General features: G+C 38.2%; 1 protein-coding gene across 19 annotated transcripts in view; it reads right to left on the minus strand.

Moving 5' to 3' along the window:
• DNAH14 (dynein axonemal heavy chain 14) overlaps positions 1 to 27309 on the minus strand; it is a 499118-nt gene that overhangs the window by 338272 nt on the left and 133537 nt on the right. For 13 of the 19 annotated variants that reach the window (XM_054519536.1, XM_054519533.2, XM_054519594.1 and 10 more), the window contains exons 18-21: positions 8234 to 8575; positions 7348 to 7717; positions 5330 to 5520; positions 2280 to 2525 (exon numbers count right to left, since the gene is read on the minus strand). In XM_054519536.1, the coding sequence (XP_054375511.1) occupies positions 2280 to 2525; positions 5330 to 5520; positions 7348 to 7717; positions 8234 to 8575 (1149 nt within the window). Of the gene's footprint in view, positions 1 to 2279; positions 2526 to 5329; positions 5521 to 7347; positions 7718 to 8233; positions 8576 to 13731; positions 14655 to 27309 lie in introns of those variants that run through there. The other 6 variants (XM_054519623.1, XM_054519625.1, XM_054519628.1 and 3 more) reach the window with 6 other exon arrangements.

Raw genomic sequence — 27309 nt, forward strand, 5'->3', positions numbered from 1 at the left:
GAGCTTTGTTCTGGGTGCAGTTAAATTACTTACAGTTTCATCATTTTAGGTCTTGCTTTTAAGATCTGTTAGGGATGACAGGAGCAACATTTAATTCAGGACTAGTTATTCCATATTACTGTGGCAAGACTCTTTGAGTGCTTATGAATTATGAGGTTTTCTGTTGACCATGCATATAGGCACTATTCCCAGCCTTGTGTGAGCACCACGCATTGTTCCCTCTAATTTTCTCAAGTAGTTGTTTCCCTGACCTCTGGCAGTTTCACGTGTCATTGATTGGGTCTGCTGAATGCTTGTGTAGGGGCCTGCCACAAATCTATGAAGATCCTGTCTCCGCAGCTTTATCTTTCCTGGTGGTTTATCCTAAATACTGTAGCCTCCATTGGTTCTCCAGACCTTCAACATCATCTCCTCATATCAGAAGTCTGCTAGGCTCTGCCTGTACTCCTCCCCATCTCCCTTCTCCAAGGTCTGGAAACTCAAGGAAATAAGTTGGTAGAATTACAGGGCTTACCTTGTTTGTTTCTCATCTCTCAGGGATCCTTGTCCTTCACCGCCTGATGTCCAGTGTCCCGAAGACCATTGTTCCATATATTTTGTCTAGTCTGATTTGGCTACTTCAGGCAAGCTGGTGCTGTGGTTTGAATGTCCCCTCCAAAACCCATATTGAAACTCAATTGCCATTGTAACAGTGGTGACATGTGGGGCCTTTAAGAGGTTATTAGATCATGAGGGCTCTGCCCTAACGAATAGATTAGTGCCATGATCACAGGGGTGGATTAGTTATTGTGGGAATTCAGCCCCCTTTCTCTATCCATCTTGTGCTTTCACTTGCCCTTCTGCCTGTACCATAGGATAATAATGTAGCACAAAGGCCCTGTCCAGATGCCAGCCCCATGCTCTTGGACTTCCCGGCCTCCAGAACCATAAGCCAAATACATTTCTTTTCTTCATAAATCATCCAGTGTGTGGTATTGTTAAGGCAACACTAAGTGGACTAAGACAGATGGTAAATCTGGTCCTTATACTCCATCTTGCTTAGAAGTAGAAGGCTGTGTGTGTTTGTGTGTGTGTGTGTGTGTGGTGTTCTTTTCAGCTTCTTGAGTGTGCTTAATTTATCATTTATTAAATTCACTTTTCATTTTTAATGAAGGCATTTAATGCTTAAATATTCATTTTCATAGGGCTCTAGCCAATTGTGACAGGTTTGAAATGTGATTTTCTCCCGTTCCTTACTTTTAAGTTAAAAAAAGTTAGATTACATTTTCTGTATATTCTGATAGTTGCTTTTCAATTTCTATTGTGGGTGTTTTGTTTTGTCTGCCTTTTTTGCTGTTTTTCTGCCGTTCATTTTTTTTGTACTGCATGTGATGAAAGAATAAAGTCCATTTGGTTTTTTTTTTCTGTAATTTATTGAGTTTTCTCCCTCAAAGTTTCAATTAACTGACATTTTCCCTAAATATTACAAATAATGTGAGTTCCCTTGGTTGTGTATATACTCTCTCTCTCCCCATCTATTTATATAGATGCATGTATACATATGTGTGTGTATATGATTATGTTAATTTTGCTACTTACTATCTCTATATTATTACATGTCATGTTGAGTTTCTTGACATTTTAAAATAATTATTAGGGGCCAGGCGCGGTGGCTCACGCCTGTAATCCCAGCACTTTGGGAGGCCGAGGCGGGCAGATCATGAGGTCAGGAGACAAGACCATCCTGGCTAACACAGTGAAACCCCGCCTCTACTAAAAAAATACAAAAAATTATCTGGGCGTGGTGGCAGGCACCTGTAGTCCCAGCTACTCGGGAGGCTGAGGCAGGAGAATGGCGTGAACCCAGGAGGGGGAGCTTGCAGTGAGCCGAGACGGCACCACTGCACTCCAGCCTGGGCAACGGAGTGAGACTCTGTCTCAAAAAAAATAATAATAATAATAATAATTATTAGGTATATTACCACATGTAGGGTTGTACAGTGAGGGACTATTAGGGAACACTGTACACTGGTGATAAGTCATGGTTATAAGGTCATATTTTTCTATGATCTAAATTTATCTTTTCTGCCAAAATTAAACTTTGACATTTTCTCATGAACCATTAAGGCTTCCACAAAAAGTTATTTTTGGTATTCAAACTAGTAAATATTCAATGTAATTTTTATATAAGTATATGAATGATTTATACAATGCAAAGGCAAATTGTAGACTGCAAAAGATTGAAATAATAAATAAAACTACAGAAAAAGAAAACATTTTTCCTTTGCCATAATACTTACCTTAATGGGCCCAATGTGGGGAGATCCTTTAATTGTTGCAAGTATGACTTGAGACTCTTCTAACTGAGCTGATATGTCATCTATAGATGGAATTATGAAGATAGAGTAAATCTCTGTGTGGTGAAGAACTAAATGCAAAGGAGTAGTGTTCCAAAAATCAATAATCTTAAATAGCATTTTTTCAAGAGCAGCTTCATTAGTTGCTGAGGTTGACATATCATTTATTTCATTTTCATACTGAAACATCTAAAATGAACAAATTATTCTTTAGTATCCAGTATAGCAAATAATTCCTGATATGTCTAAAATGGAAATTTTAAATGCATGTTTTGAAAGGCACATCAAAAATATTGAAGACCTAATTCCAGTCAGGTTTATATACTTACCAGCAACTTCATGGTCTAACCTTCATGACATATCCCTTTGCACTTTAAAATCATCCTGTTTCACGTTTTTCATAATCAGTGAAAATTTCCAACTTTCCTCTGATTCTAGCCAGTTATAAAGAGTATATACCTTCTGTATACGGGTAGGTGGTATTATTTCCTTCAGCATTCTTTCCTCTGCCCTAATGCCAACTGCTCAATTACTTTGTGACACGCTTTTACTTATTGTTTTATCCCTGGTAGATAAAACTCTACCACCATTCCTATATGTCATCTCTATAGTGTTAAAGAATAATGCCCAATCCCTATGTTTTAGTAATGCAACTCAGTGGGGATTATGAATAGATATGACTAGTTTTCATCATTTCTCTTATATGCTTGCCAAAGATGAATTATAAGGATGGTGGGATCAGTTACTTCTTATGGCCTTAAGTAACAGCTTTGGGAAAGAAGCCTACCTTTTGACATAGATTATTCAGCCAAAGTCAGATAAGGAACTACAGAACCATCAAAGTTCGTGCCTAATGCTAACATTCTGAGATTGCTAAAAACTAAATCCAGCAGACACTGATAATGTGTCAAGCAAAATTTCAGTGAAGTGAATCTAGCCTTGTCAAGTCTTATGGTCAAAGTATGGGACCTGACTGACAAATAGTCAGATCTTCCAACTGACTTGATAATAGCTGAGTGGTTTCAGCTGAATCTTGATGATTGTAATTAATCATCTAACTTTATTATAAAGCATATGGCTTTCCAAAGTGAAAATTATCAACCATAAAATGATAGTGTTCATCATATGCATACCATTGAGCTCCTGCTCTTAATTTACTTCATGAAATGCTTTTCATGTGATAGGTTTTTCAGAGCCTGCACAACATCTTGGACAAAATGGTTGTCATATAACTGCAAGCCATCATACTTTATTCATTTAATAGAACTTCTAATATGACCTATCTTGGAAAGTTTTGCAGCATGACCACCACCTCTGGGTCAATTCTCCAAAATACAAGTTTTAATAAATGAAGGCTGAGTTTCTGGGCCAAATCCTGTCCATTTTGGCATCTACATTATACTGGATACATTGTCAAATTTCTACAGGATGGCCAAAACCATCCAGGAACTCTTAGAGTTCACTTGAAATTACCAGCTGATTGCCTCCTTGTCCCTTCTATTATTATAATTATCTTCAAGAAGAAGAAGGGGTTCCTCTAACTCCTCACTACAGTATTTCAAAGGCTGAAGACCTTGTTCACTTTTGTTCATATGTCAAACTGTCCTAATTGGGAACCTCTAAAAAATGCATGGGACTTCCTTTTTAAACTGTCTGTTCATATTAGACATGTAATAGCTCATTGGAACCCTTTGAGTTATTACAGGCCACCATCCCCATGTAGGCCACCAGCTGCTATCATATGTACCTATCTACCCTAACTTTTATAGCTTGCTGCTACATTTAGTCTGCAAAATTCTCACCCTTTATCTAACTTATCCAAGAATAGTTCCAATAACCCAAGACTGGATATAAAAATATCACTAAAATTGTGCTAGATTTTATGCATGCTGATTTGAAATAAATTCATCTGTTGGTATTTGCTCTTATGCTCTGACATCATCTAGCTATCTTGCTGAATTCCTCTTGGGCATGTATATCAGTTGGGCATGTATATCAGTTAGGAGGCTGTAAGATGAGATATTTAGATATGATGAGGATTATGAAAGAGAAGATTCAGAATTATTTCATGATTTTTAGTGTAAACTATTGGAAGAATGGAGCTACCATCAACTGAGATAAGAAACACAGAGGAAGAGCAGAATTTGGGAGATGGAGAATGAAAGGTGAATGTTTTTGACATGTTAATTTCGAGGTATTTCTTAGACATATAAGTGGAGATATTGAATAGGAGATTGCATATGTGAATTTGGAGTTCAGGAGAAAGTTGAGATTAGGGCTGGCGATATAAAATAATCTAATTTTTAAAAACAAAAGTTGTTTTTTAAAAAATTCTTCTTTTTAAATTCTTAAAAAAGGTGCCCATGTTCCTCATTACAACAGATCATTTAGTAGAGAATTATAGGTATAAAATATGTGTTTTGATTATATGTTGTCAGCCATGAAACACTAAACATAAATGAAGCTTATTGTAAGTTAGACATAAAAATAGAAAGTTTTTAATCATGGAAAAATTGAAAAAAGTATGTGTTTATAATAAAACTTGCATGGAAAGTCAAATAGTTGTTTATTATGCATTTTAAATATAATGTCAAGTTATATATATATGTTAAGGTAGGGCAATTCTTACATGCTCTTAATATATTTTCATTTTACATATAATGAATACAATAGTTTTGATATTTCCATTCCTATAAAATGTATTCTGTATAAATAGCACTGTTAAATAATAAAACACTAATTTTGTCATACATGAAAACCAGTATTACTGTTTTATAATCACCTAAATAATAATGGAATAATTAATAGCTTACCCAATATCTCCAATTAAACAATTTCCTATCACCTATTATTCTACAAATGTACTACTATTTTCCCAGGCACTCTTATAAACTTCCTTTCCTAATTCCTATTCATTGTATATTTACTTGCCTATTTAAAATTGGCCCATCTGGTATTTCAACCTAATTTTTTTTAAATCCATTTTTATTTACCTTGAGAGCTAGAAGATTCTCTACTTTACAGTTTTTATCAAGCGGAACTGACTTCCCAATAATCTCCTGGAGAGTCTCCCAATGCCTTGGCTTGAGACAGGGATTTCCCAGAGCTATAATGATAGGCAGCTCTTGTTTAAACTCTGTTACCACTTGCTTAAGATGTGTTACCATATCGCTTTTAGGTAAACCTATAAATAACAATGGGTCAGTAGGCTTATAATATGTTCATTTTATATATATATATATATATTATTTTTATTGTTCATTATATTTTTTAACTAAATTGAGGAAATAAGATTTTTTCTTTAAAATTTGTTAAACACTACTTTATCAGTTATTAAACTATATTAAAATAACATGAAGTGGTGAGCTTTATTAACATCACCCTTCCATGAGAATCAACTATACATTAAAATAAAGAGAAATAGTTATAAGGACAGGTGACTAAAGCCCAACTATTGCAACCAAATTATCTTAGAAAATTTGATACCAGGAGTGGCCAGCTACCACAGGTTTCCCAGATTTTCACTGACATGATAAATATACAGACAAATGGGTACATATGCATGTGCACACACATACACACACACACACACACCACAAACATTCAGAAGACTGTCATAGATTCTGGGTATTTATTTATTTAATTAACATCTTAACATAGCAAGATGAGGTCTTGCTATGTTGCCCAGGCTGGTCTTAAACTCCTGGCCTCGAATGATCCACCCACCTCAGCCTCCCCAAGTGCTGTGATTACAGGCATGAGACACTGTACTCAGCTGGTTTGGGTTTTTTAAATTTTGGTAAATATGGAAGAACATCAAGGGAAAAAATATACCATCACTACAATTTCATTAAAAAATTCTTTAAAACCAAAATGTAGGAAATGTAGGTGACAGCTTTGCCACAGACCAGCACTAGTCTGTCCTCTGGCATTGACAAACCACTGAAGTACAGGATTCAAAACCTATGGAGTGGAAGGTTCAACTCTTACAACCTTTTTACTCAACTTATAAAATAAAGAGGAGGGGCCAAAGTTAGGGACTCAGGAGAACTGAAAACTTCACCCATACACTCAAAAAACCAATTTGTATATATGGGGCTTCTTTTATAAAGCCATATTAAATAGTAATATGTTTTTAAGACCTGATTAATAGAAGGTCAAGAGTGTAACTTTAGTTTTTGCCAGTTTAGACTTTGGCAAACAGCAAGATTTTATCTGGGGAACCATGTAAAAGAAGGTGCCATCTAGTTGTTACTTTACTGTTCTCCGAAGCATGTATATAACAAAATATTGAGAGGGGATGCACACAATGAGTGTTATGTTAAAGCCTTGAGACTATGATTTGCCCCCAATTGTTCTCTTTTCTAAACTTTTGTGCTATTGTTATATTTCTTATGTAATTTTAAAACAAGTGAAATAAAGTGTTTTTCTGGCTTTTCTGGAGAAGAAATTTTAGCTTAAGGTATAGCTGAGCGATAGGGGAGGAGTCTTTAAAAAAAGCAAAGACATTCTCTTGGCCAGGTGAAACAAAATATCCCTTTTGGAAAGGATATGATCTTATAGAAATGCTCTCACAAAAACAGTATCTTTGTATTGGCAAGATTTCAAATTTGATAATTAAAATAAAATAAACCTCTAAAAATTACTCTTTAAGCTGTTTACCCACTGCCCAAAAGATAATGATTATGCAGATGGTCCTTTATCATCAAAACATCTCTGACCAGTGCCCTAAGAAGGGCCCTACTCAGGGTGAGGTAGCTGGGGTTCTATGCAGGGAACCAACTTTTAAAGGACATAAAAATTGTTAATTAGTTAATAAAACTTTTTTGACAAGGACTTAATCTCTTTTTTGCCTGAGTAAAATTCCTGCCTATACTCCTGTATTGTAGCTCTAGCCATAATGGTCAACCTGAGAATGGGTAAAGAAACAAGCCAAGGACAATGCTCTTGATGTCCAAAGGCCATTTGGTATATAGACCTAGGTAGGAAAATTTGAGAAACACATTTTTACCTTTTTCTAGTACCGAGATTATGTGCATCAGTTTTGAAACATCTCTCTGTACCGATTCTACATCAATACTTTGAAGAGAACTATTCCTCCATTCCCAAGAGGCTTGCCTCCACTCCTCTTGTGCTTCCCATAGTTTTTTCCTCAAAGTCAAGTCACATTCAATGTCAGAGATCTCTGAAAGCACAATCTGTGTAATTTCTTCCACATTAACAGAATGCATATGAGATTGAGAATCACTGAAACAATCCTGATAGCTTGAATATGCTTTAGCTTTGTTAGTTAAACTTGCAGCTTCCCCTGAGAGAGTCTGGATCATTTCCATTGCTGTTGACACTTGAGTACCAGCAGATAACAGAAGAGGAGTTCTTATCTAAAAAATAAGAGTAGGACTTTCTAAGAGAAATCAGTATGTCTAGAACATACTGTTTTACTGGCAGTGAAAGCATTTTAGTATATAATCTAGGCTTTTACCTGATAAGTGAGTGAAACCGGAACTACATTACCATTTGGCCCAGACAAAGATAAAGATTGGCCCAGAAAGATTTCAGGGGGTTTCAGTCCCTTTTATGCCATGAGCCCCATTTGGCAGTCTCTTGAAGCCTATGGTAAAAGTCACCAGCCATGCTGCTGTTTGTTGCCTACATTCATTCATAGTTGAGAAAATGCTAAGTTCCAGTTAGAAATTAGTGAAAACAGAGATGTAATTTTACTTCCCATTCAAGTTCACAAATCACCAAAATTCTGTCTGTGAATCCCAGTTTAAGAATACTTGTATTAAATTATTTAGCCAAAATTCCACTGAAGGCAAATACCCAAATGCCTGGACTTACGAGACTAAGATCAAGTTTTTAATAAAAAAAAATCCAAAAAAAACCTAAAAACTTACCTTGGCTTTTAAATTGCCAACATCAACACGCAGACCACTGATACATGCTTCCAAGTTATCTCTGAATTTAGTTATAGCAGTGTCTTTATTTATTTTATTTAACTTCATAGATGATTTTAGTTGATTAAAGTTAAGAAGAAGAACTTGGAATATGGCAATTTGCTCTTCTGAAATATGGATCTGGTGATGCTTTACAACAGAATATAACTGAGAAATTGTTAAGAACTCTTTTTCTAATTTAGATATTTTTGAGGAAATTGCATTCAAAAAAATAAAATGCTCCACAAATTCTTCTATTTCAGTGGGATCACATTCCAGCTGCTGCAGTGATGATTCCACAACCTGAAATCAACATGTCAATTATAATTGCGTAATGACTTTTCACCATTTTGGAAGACTAATTACTCTTTTTAATTTCTCTGACTTATATAAGTCTAATTTCAGAAAATAATTAAAACATCATGTATTAGTCTGTTCTCACACTGCTATAAAGAACTACTTGAGACCGGGTAATTTGTGAAGAAAAGAGGTTTAATTGACTCACAGTTCCATAGGCTGCACAAGAAGCATGGCTGGGAGGCCTCAGGAAATCTACAATCATGGCAGAAGGTGAAAGGGAAGCAAGCACATCTTACCAAGGCAGAAAAGGGGGGAGAGAGAGAGAGAGAGAGAGAGAGAGAGACAGAGAGAGAGAATGGGGGGGTGCTACACACTTTCAAACAACTGGACCTCCTGAGAACTCTATCACGAGAACAGCAAGGGGGAAGTCCACCCCCATGATTCAATCACCTCTCACCAGTGCCCCCCCTCTTCAACATGTGGGGATTACAATTTGACATGAGATTTGGTTGGGGACACACAGCCAAACCATATCACATAATCTAGACATAATTCTAAGTGTTATTTAAGTACTGGGGCATTAACATGACCAAATCCTTCTATTGTTAACAAAAGGCACTTGAATGTATCCCACATATAAAATAGATGCTATTAAGACATAAAATAAGTAAGTTATGAATAACAAGTTTCAAGAAATGTAATACAAATGGCAAATTATGACTGAAATGTGAACGGTGCATAATAAATGCTACAACTTTTTGGGCATGTATGTGATAGGTTCTTTAGGTACATGATCATACTTTATTCAGATAGTATATTTGCGAATTAGGTATTTTTTCTAATTGCACAGGAGGAAACTGAGTCTCAGAGGGTTTATTATACAAGATCAGAAATGTAGTACGTTACAGAACTGTGATTCAAACCCAAATTGATTCCAAATCCCATTATTTTCCACCATACTTACATCTATTATATTTATAACCATACTTTTCAAAAGTGTATATAAATTACTCCATAAAATGCTTGAAGTAATTGCATTTCTGTGCTGGAACTACAATTTTTTCATGTTTCAAGGGCTCTTAAGGAGTATGCCTGCATAATTTTATGTAATTTTGGTATGAAAGTCAGTTCAATTTTTAATCTTTACAGCCCTGAATTAATTTCACATATGTGTGTGTCTAATTTGATATTAAAATAAATGTTCATGCAAAAATCACAACACAAAAAAGTTTATAAGATGGAAAAGTTTATCAGATGGTCAACTATTATTCCATTACCCAGAGATTACCATTGTTAACCCATCAGAAATTTTATTATGGGGCATGTGTGTGTCTCTTTGCTGCAGAGTTTATATTAAGAGGCCTTAAAATCAGAGAAACTTATTTTCGAACCCAGCCTCAGTATTTACTAACTGCGTGAACCTAAGCAAATAGCTTTATTCTAATAAACTTATTGTCCTCATCTGTACTTTGGAGATCAAATAAAATAATTTAGTAATGGACTTACAGTGTACCTGGCATATAGAAAGTGCACCAAGAATGATCATGTCAGTAGACTGAGTAAGCATAACTATTTAGACTCCAATACAAATACTAATTAAATGCCCAAAAAATTTTAAAATACACATTTATATCACAAATAACCAAATAATTCCAATCTCATACAAACCAAGAGAATATAAAAAGGTAAAATATACCCAAACTTCATTTATGACACTAGTAACATATTGACACCAAAACCAGATAAGGATGGTAAAAGAAAATTATAGACCATTTTCAGTTATAAACATAAACACAAAAATCTTACAAATAATATGTAAGCTTGTGTATGCACATGCTGGTAAGGTAAATCTATCAATTTGGATGTGAGATTACCCTTAGAAAGTCAATTAATATAACTCCCCACAGAAAAAGATTAAAGGAAAACAACTGCAAGATTATCTCAATAGATGTAATGAATAAGCATTTGATAAAATTCATTTATAATAAAAACTCTTATCAAACTAAAAATAGAAAGTACTTTCTTATTGTTCAATTCCCACCTACGAGTGAGAATACGTGGTGTTTGGTTTTCTGTCCTTTTGATAGTTTGCTGAGAATGATGGTTTCCAGCTTGGACACAGGGCAGGGAACATCACACACCGGGGCCTGTTAGAGGGTGGGGAGCTGGGGGAGGGATAGCATTAGGAGAAATATTTAATGTAAATGATGAGTTTATGGGTGCAGCAAACCAACATGGCACATTTATACCTATGTATCAAACCTGCACGTTGTGCACATGTACCCTAGAACTTAAAAAAAAGAAAGTATTTTATTTAACTATACAAAGGGAAGCTACCAAAACCCTCAGGAAATATAAATACACCCAGGACAAGGAGCAGCCAGAAAGAGGATGAATAAACACAACTTTCAGAACAGATTCTTTGAAAAACAGCTCAGAAACAATCTTCTGGAACCAAAACCTATCATTTTTCTTACTACAGAAATTTGGTTCATAGTGTCACTATGTGGGTCAGGAACTGTTTAAGTGCTTTGCAGATAATAATAGGGAGCAAGAAGGTGGAATAGTACTCTCCAGCAATCATACCCCTGTAGAAACATCAATTATAACAATTATCCATGTACAAAAGTACCTTCACAAGTGCTAAGGAAATCAAGTGAGAGATGACAATATCTGCATGTAGCATAGAAATAAGAAAAGGCACACTGAAGACAGTAGGAAGGACAATTTTATTCCAATACCAGGCCCATCACAGTAAAATTCAGCACCAGGCAGGGACCTATAACCCAGCTCCAAGCTGGTCCTCACAGATTGAGCCTCCAGACCCACCCTGGCACCAGACTATACCCCACAGTCCCATGTTTTGAAGCCTACATGTTGGACTCAATCTCTGGTTCTCCCCACTACCATGCCACCTTCAGTGGCCTTGGGTTCCAGACAGCCCTCCGTGGAAGACTAAGCCCAGTGACCCCAGGCTTTAAGCCCACCTAGCACCATACTACCCTTGGTAGTCACAAGCATTAGGCTGGCCCCCAGTCACAAGCTCAAGGCACATGCCAGCAGACCCAGTCAACAGGTTCACCCAAGTGGATCCAGGCCCCAGGCCTTCCCATCTGTTGACCCAGGCTGCAGACCAGCCAGCCTAAGTGCTCTAGCAGCAAGCTGGCCCATGAACTATACCAGATGGCCTCACCAGAATCTCTGGATAGGCTGACTAGTAAAGGGCTTTCCCAGACAAAGCCAGTCTGCAAAGTATGTAATTAATAATTACCTGCTTCTTCAAATGCACAGACACCAAAGCATGGCCACAAGGATAAAAAATAATTAGGAAAACATGACATCACCAAAGGAACAAAATAAAGCACCCATCCCTGACCCTAAAGAAATAGAGTTGTATGAACTGACTGAGAAATAATTCACAATAACTTTTTTTTTTAGAGGTAGGGTCCCACTATGTTGCCTCTGAACTCCTAGACTCAATAACAACACCTTAATTTCCTGAGTAGCTGGGACTACAGGTAAACACCACCACACCCAGGTTAAAAATAATTATTTTAAGGAAGCTTAGCAAACTTCATAAGAATACACAGGAACAACTCAACAACATATGGAAAACAATAAATGACTAAATTTAGAAATTTAACAAAGAGATTTAAATAATTTTTAAGAATTTGGAGGGAGTGGCCAAGATGGCTGACTAGAAGGAGCTAGAGTGCGTGGCTCTCACAGAGAGGTATGAAAAGGGTGAGTAAATACAGTACCTTCAACTGAAACATCCAGGTACTTGCATTGGGACTAATAAAGGAAACAACTTGACCCACGGAGAACAGAGAAAAGCAAGGAAGGACAATGGTCCACCCAGGAGTGACACAGAGCCAAGTGAACCTCCCCCACCCAAGGAAGTGGTGAGTGAATGTGTGACCACAGGAAACCACACTTCTCCCATGGATCTTTGCAACCCTTGGGTCAGGAGATCCCCTTGTGAACCCACTTCACCAGGGCCTTCAGTCTGACACACAGAGCTACATGGAGTCTTGGCAGAGTAGTCACTCAGGTATGCACAGAAACGCAGGAGCTTTAGATATTCCAGCTCCAGGCTTTCCAGCAAAAGTAACTGCAATGCTGGCAAAGTGGGAGGTTAGACCCCCATATATACCCCTAGGAAAGAGGCTGAATCCAGGGCCCCAAGCAGTGATAGTCTGGGGGTCCTACTTTCACAATGCCTCACAGGATAAGATCCAGTGGCTTGGAATTCCAGCCAGCCACAGGTAGCAGTGTTGCACCTGAGATGAAGCTCTTGGATGGAGGGGCAGGCCACTATGTTTGCTGTTTGGGAAACTTAGCCACTATAGCCTGCAGGCTTTGGAGATTCCAAACTGACTGGAGGTGGAAGGGGTTCCCCAGCACAGCACAACTACCCTACCAAAGGGTGGCCAGACTGCTTAAGCAGGTCCCTTATCTGTTCCTGCTCATTTGGCAAGACCTCCAAACTGGGGCCTCCAGCCACCCCGCTGGTGTTCTCCACGTGATAGAGATTCGAAAACGCCCTGGGAGAGAGCTCACAAAGGGAAGGGTGGGCCACCATCTTTGCTGTTTGGGCCCCTTAGCCATTCCAGCCTACTGGCTTTGGAGAGCCCAAGCCAATCGGGGGCAGAAGCAGAACCACAGCACAGCACGGCTTCTCTACAAAAGCATGACCAGACTTATTCATTAAGTAGGTCCCATATCTGTTCCTCCTCACTGGGTGGAATCTCCAAACCGGGTTCTCCAGCCAATCCCACCAGTGTTCTCCAGCGGACAGAGGTTTAAAAACTTCCTAAGACAGCTGAGTGCAGTCCTCATGTCTGTAATCCCAGTACTTTGGGAGGCTGAGGCAGGCGGATCACAAGGTCAAGAGATTTGAGACCATTTTGGCCAACATGGTAAAACCCCGTCTCTACTAAAAATACAAAAATCAGTTGGGCATGGTGGCACACTGTAGTCCCAGCTACTCGGGAGGCCGAGGCAGGAGAATTGCTTGAACCTAGGAGGTGGAGGTTGTAGTGAGCCGAGATTGCGCCACTGCACTCCAGCCTGGTGGCAGAGCAACACTCTGTCAAAAAACAAAAAACAAAAACAAAAACAAACAACAAAAAACAACAACAACAAAAAACCAAAACCAACAACAAAACTTCCTAAGACAGAGCTCCCAGAGGGAGGAGTGGGTCACCATCTTTTCTGTTTGGGTGACTTAGTCATTCCATCCTCTGGGCTCTGGATAGCCCAAGCTGACCAGGGGCAGAGGCGGCACCCCAGCACAACACATCTGCTCTACAAAACCATGGCCAGACTGCTTCTTTAAGTGGGTTCCCAATCCTGTTCCTTGTCATTGGGTGGAACCTCCCAACCAGGGCCTCCAGCCACCCCCATCAGTGTTCTCTGGCCTATACAGATTTGAAAACTCCCTGAGATGGAACTCCCAGAGGGAGGGGCAGGCTGCCATCTTTGCTGCTTGGGCAACTTAGCAGTACCAGCCTTCGGGCTTTAGAGAGCCCCAGCTGACTGGGGGTAAAAGTGGTACCCCAGCACAGCACAACACCCCCACAAAAACATGGTCAGACTGCTTTTTTAAGCATGTCCCCAACCCCATTCCTATTCATCCTGTGGGGCCTCCCAACTGGGGTCTCTGGCTACCACCACTGGTGTTCTCTGGCTGACAGAGGTTTTGGCAACTTAGCCTTGCCAGGCTTCAGGCTTTAGTGTCTGAGGCAACAAGGGGCTGAAGTGGACTCCCCAGCACAGGATGGCTACTGTATGAAAACATGGCCAGACTACTTTGTTAAGGGGGTTCCCAATCCCATTCCTCATGACTGGATGAGACCACCAAATTAGGGTCTCCAGCCATGTCCTGCAGGTGCATTCAGGCTGGCAGCTGGTCCTTACCTCCCTGGGATGGCACTCCCAGGGGAAGGGGCAGGTTGTCATCTTAGCTGCTTCACAGACTTCACTGATGATAACTCCAAATACTGGAAAATCCAAGGCAACTAGAAACTGCAGTGGAACCCCAGCATACCACAAGCAGACCTACAGAAAAGTGGCCAGACTGTTAAAGAAAAATAAAAACCATCCAAAGGTCAGCAACCTCAAAAACTGAACGTAGATAAGCACACAAAGATGAGAAAGCATCAGTTAAATGATGGTTCTAGAATGCTAAAAACTCAAAAAGCCAGAATGTGCTCTTTCTTCCAAATGACTGCAATACCTGTCCAGCAAGACTCTGGAACCAGACTGAGGCTGAGATGGCTGAAGTAGAATTCAGAATATGGACAGGAACAAAGATCACTGAGCTAAAGAAGTACATTGTAACCCAACGAAAGGAAGCTAAAAATCATCATAAAACATTGCAGGAGCTGACAGACAAAATAGCCAGTAAAGAGAAGAATGTAACGACCTGATAGAGTTGAAAGACACACTAGAAGAATTTCATAATGCAACCACAAGTATTAATAGTAGAATAAACCAAGCAGAGAAAAAAATCTCAGAGCTTGAAGACTGCCTTTCTGAAATAAAACAAGCAGACAAGAATAAAGAGAATTAAAGAAAGAACAAAATATCTGAGAAATATGGGATTATGTAAAGAGACTGAATCTATGACTGATTGGTGTACCTGAAAGAGATGGAGAGAATGGAGCCAACTTGGAAAACATATTTCAGAATATCATCCATGAGAACTTCCCCAACCTAGCTAGAGAAGCCAACATTAAAATTCAGGAAATTCAGAGAACCCTAGTAAGATCCATGAGAAGATCATCCCCAAGACACATCATCAGATTCTTCAAGGTAAAAATGAAAGAAAAAATGTTAAAGGCAGTGATATGATTTGGCTGTGTCCCCACCCAAATCTCACCTTGAATTATAGTTCCCATAATCCCCACATGTCGTGGGAAGTGATTGAATCATGGGGACAGTTACCCCTATGCTGCTGTTCTTGTGGTAGTCAGTAAGTTCTCACGAGATTTGATGGTTTCATAAGGGGCTTTCCTGCCTTTTGTTTGGCACTTCTCCTTCCTGTCATCATGTGAATACGAACATGCTTGCTTCCCCTTCTACCATGATTGTAAGTTTCCTGAGGCCTCCACAGTCATGCTGAACTGTGAGTGAATTAAATCTCTTTCCTTTATAAATTATGCAATCTTAGGTATGTCTTTATTAGCAGTGTGAGAATGAACTCATACAGGTAGCTAGAAAGGCCAGGTCACCCACAAAGGGAAACCCATCAGATTAACAGTGGAGCTCTCAGTGGAAACCCTACAAATCAAAAGACATTGGGGGCCAATATTCAACATACTTGAAGAAAAAAAGTTCCAACCCAGAATTTCCTATCTGGCCAAACTAAGCTTCCTAGGTGAAGGAGAAATAGATCCTTTTCAGACAAGCAAATGCTCAGAGAATTTGTTACCACCAGACCTGCCTTATAGGAGCTCCTAAAGGAAGCAGTAATATAAAAATGAAAGACCATTACCAACTACTGTAAAAACACACTGAAGTACACAGACCAGTGACACTATACAGCAACCACATTAACAAGTCTGCAAAATAACCAGCTAACATCATGATGACAGGTTCAAATCCACAAATACCAATACTAACCTTAAATGTAAATGGACTAAGTGTCCCTATTAAAAAACACAGAGTGGCAAGCTGGATAAAGAATCAAGACTCATTGGTATGCTGTCTTCAAGAGACCCATCTCACATGCAATGACACACACAGGCTAAAAATAAAAGGATAAAAGAAAATCTACCAAGCAAATGGAAAATGGAAAACAGCAGGGGTTGCAATCCTAGCTTCTGACAAAACAGACTTTAAACCAACAAAGATAAAAAAGACAAAGAAGGACATTACATAATGTTAAAGGGTTCAATTCAACAAGAAGACCTAACTATCCTAAATATATGTGCACCCAAGACTGGAGCACCTAGATTTATAAAGAAAGTTTCTAGAGACCTGGCCACAATAATAGTGGGAAACTTTAACACCCCACTGACAATATGTCTAATAGACAGAAAGTTAACAAAGATATTCAAAACCTGAGCCCAGCACTGGATCAAATGGACCTGAGACATATCCACAGAACTCTCCACACAAAAACAATAGAATATACTTCTTTTCATCACCCTATGGCACTTACTCTAAAATAGATCACATAATCAGGAGTAAAACACTCCTCAGCAAATGCAAGAGACCTGAAATCATAAGAAACTGTCTTTCACAACACAGCAAAATGAAATCCACAATCAAAACCAAGAAATTCACTCAAATCCATACAATGATATTGAAATGGAATAAGCTGCTCCTGGATGACTTTTGGGTAAATAATGAAATTAAGGCAGAAATCAACAAGTTTTTTGAAACTAATGAGGACAAATATACAATGTACCAGAATCTCTGAGACATACCTAGGGCAGTATTAAGAGGAAAATTTATAGCACTAAATGCCCACATCAAAAAGCTAGAAAGATTTCAAGTTAACAACCTAATATCACAACTAAAAGACCTAGAGAACTAAGAGTAAACAAATCCCAAAGTTAGCAGAAGACAAGAAATAACCCAAATCAGAGTGAACTGAAGGAGAAAGAGACATGAAAAACCATTCAAAAGACCAATGAATCCAGGAGCTGGGTTTTTTGAAAAACTTAATAAAAGAGACACTGCCAGCTAGACTAATAAAGTAGAAAAGGGAGAGTACTCAAATAAATGCAATCAGAAATAACAGGTGGGATATTATCACTGACCCCACAGAAATACAAATAACTATCAGAAAACATTACGAATACCTCTACAGACATAAGCTAGAAAATCTAGAAGAAATGGATACATTCCTGGACATACACACCCTCCCAAGACTAAACCAGGAAGAAATTGAATCCCTGAACAGACCAAAAATGAGTTCTAAAATTGAGGTAGTAATAGTCTATCATCCAAAAAAACCCTAGGACCAGATGGATTCACAGTTGAATTCTACTAGATGAACAAAGAAGGGCTGGTACCATTCCTGCTGAAACTAATCCAAAAACTTAAAAATGAAGGACTCCTCCCTAAGTCATTCTATGAGGCCAGCATCATCCTGATACCAAAGCCTGGCAGAGATACAACAAAAAAAGGAAACTTCAGGCCAGTATCCTTGATGAACATCAGTGCAAAAGTCTGCCACAAAATACCAGGAAACCGAATTCAGCAGCGCTGGGCTGAAAAGGCTTATCCACCATGATCAAGTAGGCTTCATCCCCAAGATGCAAAGTTGGTTCAACATACACAAATCAATATATGTGACTCATCACATAAACAGAACTAAAGACAAAAACCACAGGATTATCTCAAGAGATGCAGAAAATGCCTTTAATGAGATTCAACATCCTTCATGTTAAAAACTGTCAATAAATTAGGTATTGAAGGAACATACCTCAAAATAATAAGAGCCATCTCTGACAAACCCACAGCCAACATTATACTGAATGGGCAAAAGCAGGAAGCAGTCCCCTTAAAAACTGGCAGAAGAAAAGGATGTACTCTTTCACTACTTCTATTCAACACAGTATTGCAAGTTCTGACCAGGGCAACTGAGCAAGAGAAAAAAAAAAAAAAAAGGGCATCCACATATGAAGTCAAAGTATCCCTGTTTGCAGATGGCATGATCCTATATTTAGAAAACTCCACTGTCTTGGCCCAAAAGCTTCTTAAGCTGATAATTTCAGCAAAGTCTCAGAATAGAAAATCAACGTGCAAAAATAACTAGCATTCCTATACACCAACAACAATCAAGCTGATAGCCAAATCATAAATGAACTACCATTCACAATTGCCACAAAAGGAATAAAATACCTAGCAATACAGTTAACTAGGGAGGTAAAAGATCTCTACAAGGAGAACTACAAACCACTGCTCAGGGAAATCAGAGAGGATACAAACAAATGGAGAAACATTCCATGCTCATAGATAGGAAGAATCAGTATTGTGAAAATGGCTATACTGCCCAAAGCAATTTTAGATTCAATGCTATTTCCATTAAACTACCATTGACATTCTTCACAGAACTAGAGAAAACTATTTAAAGATTCAAGTAAATCCAAAAAAAGAACCCAAATAGCCAAGGCAATCCAACTCAAAGAGACCAAAGCTGGAGGCATCACACTACCCATCTTCATACTACACTACAGGGCTACACTAACCAAAACAGCAAGGTACTGGTACAAGAAAAGGCACATAGACCAAGGGAACAGAACAGAAAACCCAGAAATAGGACCATACACCTACAACTATCAGATCTTCAACAAACCTGACAAAGACAAGCAATGGGGAAAGGAATCCCTATTCAATAAATGGTGCTGGCATAACTGGCTAGCCATATGCTGAAGATTGAAATTGAACCCCTTCCTTATACCATATACAAAAATTTTCTCAAGATGAATTAGAGACTTAAATGTAAAACCCCAAACTATAAAAACCCTGGAAGATGACCTAGGCAATACCATTCAGGACATAGGCACGGGCAAAGATTTCATGATGAAGATGCCAAAAGCAATTGCAATAAAAGCAAAAATTGAGAAATGGAATCTAATTAAACTAAAGAGCTTCTGCACAGCAAAAGAGACTATCAACAGAGTAAACAGCCCACAGAATGGGAGACAATTTTTGCAAACTAGTCATCTAACAGAGATCTAATATCCAGCATCTATAAAGAATGTAAACAAATTTACAAGAAAAATCAAACAACTCAATAAAAAAGTGGGTAAAGGACATGAACAGTCACTACATGCAGCCGACAATCACATGAAAAAAAAGCTCAACATCACTGATCATTAGAGAAATGCAAATCAAAACCACAATGAGCTACCATCTAACACCAGTCAGGATGGCTATTACTAAAGAGTCAAAAAATAACTGATGCTGGTGAGGTTGTGGAGAAAAAGGAACACTTATACACTGTTGATGAGAGTGTAAATTAGTTCAGCCATTGTAGAAGACAGCGTGGCGATTCCTCTAAGACCTAAAGACGAAACTACCATTTGACCCAGCAATGCCATTACTGAGTACACATGCAAAGGAATATAAATCGTTCTATTATAAAGACACATGCATACATATATCCACTGCAGCACTGTTCACAATAGTAAAGACATGGAATCAACCTAAATGCCCATCAATGATAGATTAGATAAAGAAAATATGGTATGTATACACTATGGAATATTATGCAGCCATAAAAAGAATGAGATCATGTTCTGTGCAGGGACATGGATGAAGCTGGAGGCCACTGTCCTTAGCAAACTAATGCAGGAATAGAAAACCAAATACCACATGTTCTCACTTATAAGCAGGAGCTAAATGATGAGAGCACATGGACACATAGAGAATACACACTGGGGCCTACTGGAGGGTGGAGAGTGGGAGGAGGGAGAGAGGAAAAATAACTAATGGATTAATACCTGGCTGAGGAAATAATCTGTATAACAAACTCCTTTGACACATGTTTACCTATGTAACAAACCTGCACATTCTGCACATGTTCCCCTGAACTTAAAATAAAAGTAAAAAAAGCCACAAGTACACACGTTTATAGCAGCACATTTTACAATTGCAGAAATATGGAAACAATCTAAGTGCCCATCAGCCAATGAGTGGGTAAATTAAATGTGGTATATACACACCATGGAATACTACTTAACCATAAAAAGCAACAAAATAATGTCTTTTGCAGAAACTTGGATGGAACTGGAGGCCATTATTCTAAGTGAAGTAACCCAGGAATGGAAAACCAAATATCATATGTTCTCACTTATAAGTGGGAGCTAAGCTATAAGGATGCAAAGGCATAAGAACAATATAATAAACTTTGGGGGCTCAGGTGGGAAGGGTGGGAGGCGGGTGTGAGATAAAAGACTACATATTGGATACAGTGTATACAGCTCAGTTGACAGGTGCACCAAAATTTCAGAAATCACCACTAAAGAACTTATCCATGTAACCAATAACCACTTGTACCCCCAAAACTACTGAAATAAAAATACATAATAAAAATAAATTAAAAATTAAAAAATGAAGACTGAAAATTGTAAAACTTCTAGAAGAAGACAGGGGCAAAGCTCCATGATGTTGGCCTAAGCAATGATTTCTTGGATATGACCCTGAAAACACAAGCAACAAAAGCAAAATGAGATGAATAGGATTACATCAAACTAAAAATCTTCTGCAAACCAAAGGAAACAATTCACAGACTGAAGGGACAACCTATGAATGTGGAGAAAATATTTTGCAAGCTATACATCTGATAAGGGGATAATTTATAAGCAACTCAAATACCTTTACAGAAAGAAAACAAACAATCCAATAAAAAGTAGATATGTCTCAAAAGAAGACATACAAATGGCCAACAGATATATGAAAAAAATGCTCAATATCACTAATCACTAGGGAAATTCAAGTTAAAATCACAGTGAGTCATCACCTCATACCTGTCAGAATAGCTATTATCAAAATGATGAAAGTACATGTGGCAAGGATTTGGAGAAAGAAGGACAGCTGAACACTGTTGTTTGGAATATAATTTCATACTGCCCTTCTGGAAAACTGTATGGAGGTTCCTCAAAAAACTAAAAATAGAATTACCACATGATCCAACAATCTCACTTCTGGGTATTTACCCAAAAGATCTGAAATAAGTATGTCAGAGATGTCTGCACTTCCATGTTCCTTTTAGCACTATTCACTTATGGACAATTGTGGACACTACGTGTCTATCAACAGATGAATGGACAAATAAAATGTAGTATATGTACACAATAAAATACTATTCAGCTTTAAAAAAGAAATTCATTCTGTCATTTGTGTCAATATGGATGGAACTGGAAGACATGCTAAATAAAATAAGCTAGGCACAGCAAGGCACAGAAAGACAAATATCACATGTTCTCAATTATATGTAGAATCTCAAACAGTGGAATTCATAAAAGAAGAGAGTAGAATGGTGTTTACTAAAGGCTATGGGTGGCGGAAATGGAACGATGGTCAAATGGTGCAAAGCCTCAGATGGGAGGAGTGTGTTGTTGTTGTTTTTTTTTGAGATGCATTGCACAGCATAGTGAATATATTTAATAATAGTGTATTGTGCATTTCAAAATCACCAAGAGAATAAATTTCAAATGTCTTTATCATAAAAATGATAAGTATTTGAGATGATGGATATGTTAATTAGTTTAATTATTCCTTATGTTCAAAAATCATTAAATCACTTTGTACCCTATAAATATATACAACAATCTAAATATATACAACAATGTAAAACCCCAAACTATAAAAACCGTGGAAGATGACCTAGGCAATACCATTCAGGACATAGGCATGGGCAAAGATTTCATGATGAATTTGTTCATTTGCAATAAAACTTTTCAAAAAGACAAAAAATAAAATTAAGAAACAGCTTTGCAATCATTAACTTAATTCCACAACCATTCCAGGTGAGGTAATAATATTATCCCCAATTTACCTTTGAGGAAACTGTGGTACAGACAGGATATCTATATTAATACCTTCCTTCAAATAGCAAACAGAACAGCTAGGTTTTTAAAAAAATCATTTGTGCTGAAATATAATTTTTATATAGAAAAATGCTAATTTGTTCATTTTGATGAGTTTTAACACACTCATACATATTTGTAACTACCTCCATAAACAAAATATAGAAAACTTCACTGTCCTAGAAAGATGCCTTGTGACCCATCCCAATCTCCTCCCATCCCTGGCTTCAGAAAACAATCTGTCTAGCTATTGTTGCTATAGATTAAATTTGTCTTTTCATACCTGAGTACATGGAATCACACAGTAGGTACTCCTTTGTGTCTGGCTTCTTTTGTTCAACGTTTTTGATATTCATCCAAGTTGTTGCATGTAGTAGTTTGTTCTTTTTTTTTTGTTTAATGCTGCATACTATTCTAATACGTGAATGTATCAAATTTTTCTTATCTGTTCACCTATTGATATAAACTTGGATTGTTTTCAGGTTTTGGCAATTGCAAATAAAGCTTCTCTGACCACTTGGGTGCAAGTCTTTGTGTGGACTTGTTTTCATTTTTAATGGGTGAATAATGTGGAATGGAACTGATGGATTAAATGGTAGGTGAGTATTTGACTTTAAAAGTAATTGCCAGTTTTCCAAAGTGACTGTACCATTTTGCATTATCACCTGCAATGTATGAAAATTCTAGTTTCTCCATACCCTTTTTAACATCTGATATTGTAAGTATTTTAATTTTAGCCATTCCAATGGCTATATACTGAATCGTCATTGGAGTTTTAAAGTACATATCCTTGATGACTATGATGTTTAGCATAGGTTGTATCTATTTGTCATCTGCTTTTATTAAATGTCTGATCAAATACTTTGCCCACTTTTTATTGGGTTGTTTGTCTTGTTATTTTTATTGGTACTTTGTCTGGTAAGAGTTCTTCCTTATGTATGCTGGATACAAGTCCTTTGTTAGATACACAAAATCCAAAGAGATTTTTCTCATTCTAAATATGTTATTCCATTGCCTTCTTGTTTACATAATTTCTCACCAGAAGTCTGTGAAATTTCTTTTTTTTTGTTTGTTTTTTATTCTTTATCTTTTTTGGGGAGGAGGTCTTGCTGCATTTACAATTTTCTCCTTTTCACTGGTTTTCAGTAATTTTATTACGTTTTGGGCATTGTTTTCTTTTTTCGTTTTCATTGGATTTCACTGAGCTCCTCAAATCTATTGGTTTATACTTTTCATCAAATCTGGAAACTATTTCATCATTTTTCAGATATCTTTTGTCTCTCCACCTTCTCATTTCCCATAGAACTATAATTACACATATGACAGATCACTTGGTATTATCCCACAGGCAACTGAGTCTCTGTTTTTGTTTCTTAGTCTTCTTTCATCCCTGTGCTTCCTTTGCAATTGATTCTATTTCAATTATTTCAAGTTCAGATTTTTTTCTGCAGTGTCTAATCAATTAATCTCATCAAGTGAAATTTTCATTTAAGATACAGTCAGCCCTCCATGTCTGTGGGTTTCGCATCCACAGATTCAACCAACCACAAATAGAAAGTGTTTTTAAAAAACAATAAAAAAAATTATAACAATAAAAAATAATACAAGTAAAAACAATACCATATAAAAATTAGTTACATAGCATTTACATTGTATTTGGTATTATAAGTAATCTAGAGGTGATTTAAAGTATACAGGAGAATGTGGGTAGGTTATACGCAAATAAATGATTTACATAAGGGACTTGAGTATCTGTGGATTTTGGTATCCTTGGAGCCCTGAAACAAATCCTCCACAAATACAAAAGGATGACTGTATTGTATTTTTCATCTCTTTAAGTTTTGCTATTTTGCTTTTTTTAAATATCTTTCATTTGTCTGTTATGTTCATGTTTTCATTTAAATACTTGTTCATAAATATATAATCTGTTTTAGTGTCTTTTTCTGATAGCCCCATCTTGTCATTTCTGTCTCCATTGATTTTTTTTCTCTTAGTTGTAGGACACATTTTACTGCTTCTGGGCATATTTAGTAATTTCTGGTTGACAACCAGGCATTGTCAGTGTTACATGTTATATATCTGATTTTTGCTGTTTTCATTTAAAGAGTGTTGTTTTTCATTTTTTCAGGTAATTAAATGCAGAACAATTTGATCTCTTTGAGGTCTATCTTTAATCTTTGGAAGAGTAGGTATAAAATGGACTTTCCTTTAGGGATAGTTAGCTCTATTGCTAAGGTTTACCCATTTGGGGTTCACACTGAAAGCCCTGTATAATTGTTGAGACCCTCTACTCTGGGCAGTCAGAACTTGGTGATTTCGAAAGATAATTCTGCTTTCAACTATTGGTTCCAATTCATCTTTGTGAACTTTCACTCTATGAACATTCTGCCTACTAAGCAGAGTCACAGGACCCCAGGGCAGATTTCTGGGGCTTTTTTTTTTTTTGTCATAGCTTCCTTCTTTATAGGACACTGCCCTAAAAATTTCAGCCATCTCCTCAACTTATTGAGGCCAGTTCCTCCTCCCTGTACATATTTGTAGTCCAAAAACTATCCCCAGGCAGAAATCCTCTCTCTCACTTGTTTCCCTGATTTTGAGAATCATAATCCTGTACTACCTGTTAATCAGACACTAATCAGTGTCTGAAGGTATTTATTTATTTATTTGTCTTTCTTTCTCTCTGTCTCTCTTTCTTTTTGAGACACAGTCTGTTGACCATGCTGGAGTGCAGTGGCACGATCCACTCACAGCAGCCTCAACTTCCTGGGATCAAGCCATCCTCCCACCTCAGTCATCTGAGTAGCTGGGGCCACAGGTGTGCACCACCATGGCTGACTAATTTTTTTGCATTTTTTGTAGAGATGAGTTTTCACCACATTGCCCAGGCTAGTCTCGAACTCTTCAGCTCAAGCATTCCACCCACCTCAGCCTCCTAAATTGCTGGCATTACCGAGGCATGAGCCAATGTACTCAGCCAGTATTTCTTTCCTTTATTTTATTTAGTTGTTTATAGAAGGAGGTTAAGTCCAGTCTTTGTTTCTCCATCATGGCTAGATCAGAGATTCTGAACATAGGCAGTCTCACATCATAATCAATGTTCTAAACATTACATTTTCATTCCTGTCTACATAGCTAAATGGATGAAAATGAACTTTCTGGGCGTATGTAATTTAAGGGTTATATAAGGACTTTCAAAATAGAAAATACAGCCAGGTGTGGTGGCTTGTGCCTATAATCCCAGCTATTCAGGAGGCTGAAAGAATCACTTGAGGCCAGGAGTTAGAGATCAGCCTGGGCAACATAACAAGACCACATTTAAAAAAAAAAAAATCTAGGAGCCAAGATGGCCAAATAGGAACAGCTCCAGTCTACAGCTCCCAGCGTGAGTGACGCAGAAGACAGGTGATTTCTGCATTTCCAACTGAGGTAACGGGTTCATCTCACTGGGCAGTGTCGGAAAGTGGGTGCAGGACAGTGGGTGCAGTGCACTGAGCGTGAGCTGAAGCAGGGCGAGGCACTGCCTCACCCAGGAGGTGCAAGGGGTCAGGGAATTCCCTTTTCTAGTCAAAGAAAGGGGTGACACACGACACCTGGAAAATCAGGTCACTCCGACCCTAATACTGTGCTTTTCCAATGGACTTAGCAAACGGCACACGAGGAGATTATATCCTGCGCCTGGCTTGGAGGGTCCTACGCCCACGGAGCCTTGCTCATTGCTAGCACAGCAGTCTGAGATCAAACTGCAAGGTGGCAGCGAGGCTAGGGGAGGGGCACCTGCCATTGCCTAGGCTTGAGTAGGTAAACAAAAGCAGCTGGGAAGCTCGAACAGGGTGGAGCCCACCACAGCTCAAGGAGGGCTGCCTGCCTCTGTGTACTCCACCTCTGGGGGCACAGCATAGCCAACAAAAGGCAGCAGAATCCTCTGCAGACTTAAATGTCCCTGTCTGACAGCTTTGAAGAGAGTAGTGGTTCTCCTAGCACGCAGCTGGAGATCTGAGAATGGACAGATTGCCTCCTCAAGCAGTTCCCTGACCCCCGAGTAGCCTAACTGGGAGGCACCCCCAGTAGGGGCAGACTGACACCTCACACGGCCAGGTACTCCTCTGAGACAAAACTTCCAGAGGAACGATCAGGCAGCAACACTTGCTGTTCACCAATATCCGCTGTTCTGCAGCCTCCGCTGCTGATACCCAGGCAAACAGCGTCTGGAATGGACCTCTGGCAAACTCCAACGGACCTGCAGCTGAGGGTCCTGTCTGTTAGAAGGAAAACTAACAAACAGAAAGTACATCCACACTAAAACCCCATCTGTACATCACCATCATCAAAGACCAAAGGTAGATAAAACCACAAAGATGGGGAAAAAACAGAGCAGAAAAACTGGAAACTCTAAAAGTGAGAGCGCCTCTTCTCCAAAGGAACGCAGCTCCTCACCAGCAATGGAACAAAGCTCAATGGAGAATGACTTTGACGAGTTGAGAGAAGAAGGCTTCAGACGATCAAACCACTCTGAGCTAAAGGAGGAAGTTCGAACCCATGGCAAAGAAGTTAAAAACCTTGACAAAAAATTAGACGAATGGCTAACTAGTATAACCAATGCAGAGAAGTCCTTAAAGGACATGATGGAGCTGAAAACCAAGGCATGAGAACTATGTGACGAATGCACAAGCCTCAATAGTCGATTTGATCAACTGGAAGAAAGGGTATCAGTGATGGAAGATCAAATGAATGAAATGAAGTGAGAAGAGAAGTTTAGAGAAAAAAAGAATAAAAAGAAACGAACAAAGCCTCCAAGAAATATGGGACTATGTGAAAAGACCAAATCTTTGGTGTACCTGAAAGTGACAGGGAGAATGGAACCAAGTTGGAAAACACTCTGCAGGATATTATCCAGGAGAACTTCCCAATCTAGCAAGGCAGGCTAACATTCAAATTCAGGAAATACAGAGAATGTCACAAAGATACTCCTCGAGAAGAGCAACTCCAAGAGCAATTATGTGACAACACATAATTGTCAGATTCACAAAGTTGACATGAAGGAAAAAATGTTAAGGGCAGCCAGAGAGAAAGGTTGCATTACCCACAAAGGGAAGCCCATCACACTAACAGCTTGTCTCTTGGAAGAAACCCTACAAGCCAGAAAAGAGTGGGGGCCAATATTCAACATTCTTAAAAGAAAAGAAT

The sequence above is a fragment of the Pongo abelii genome, chromosome 1 (genome assembly GCF_028885655.2).
Source record: "Pongo abelii isolate AG06213 chromosome 1, NHGRI_mPonAbe1-v2.0_pri, whole genome shotgun sequence".
Classification (NCBI taxonomy): Eukaryota; Metazoa; Chordata; class Mammalia; order Primates; family Hominidae; genus Pongo; species Pongo abelii.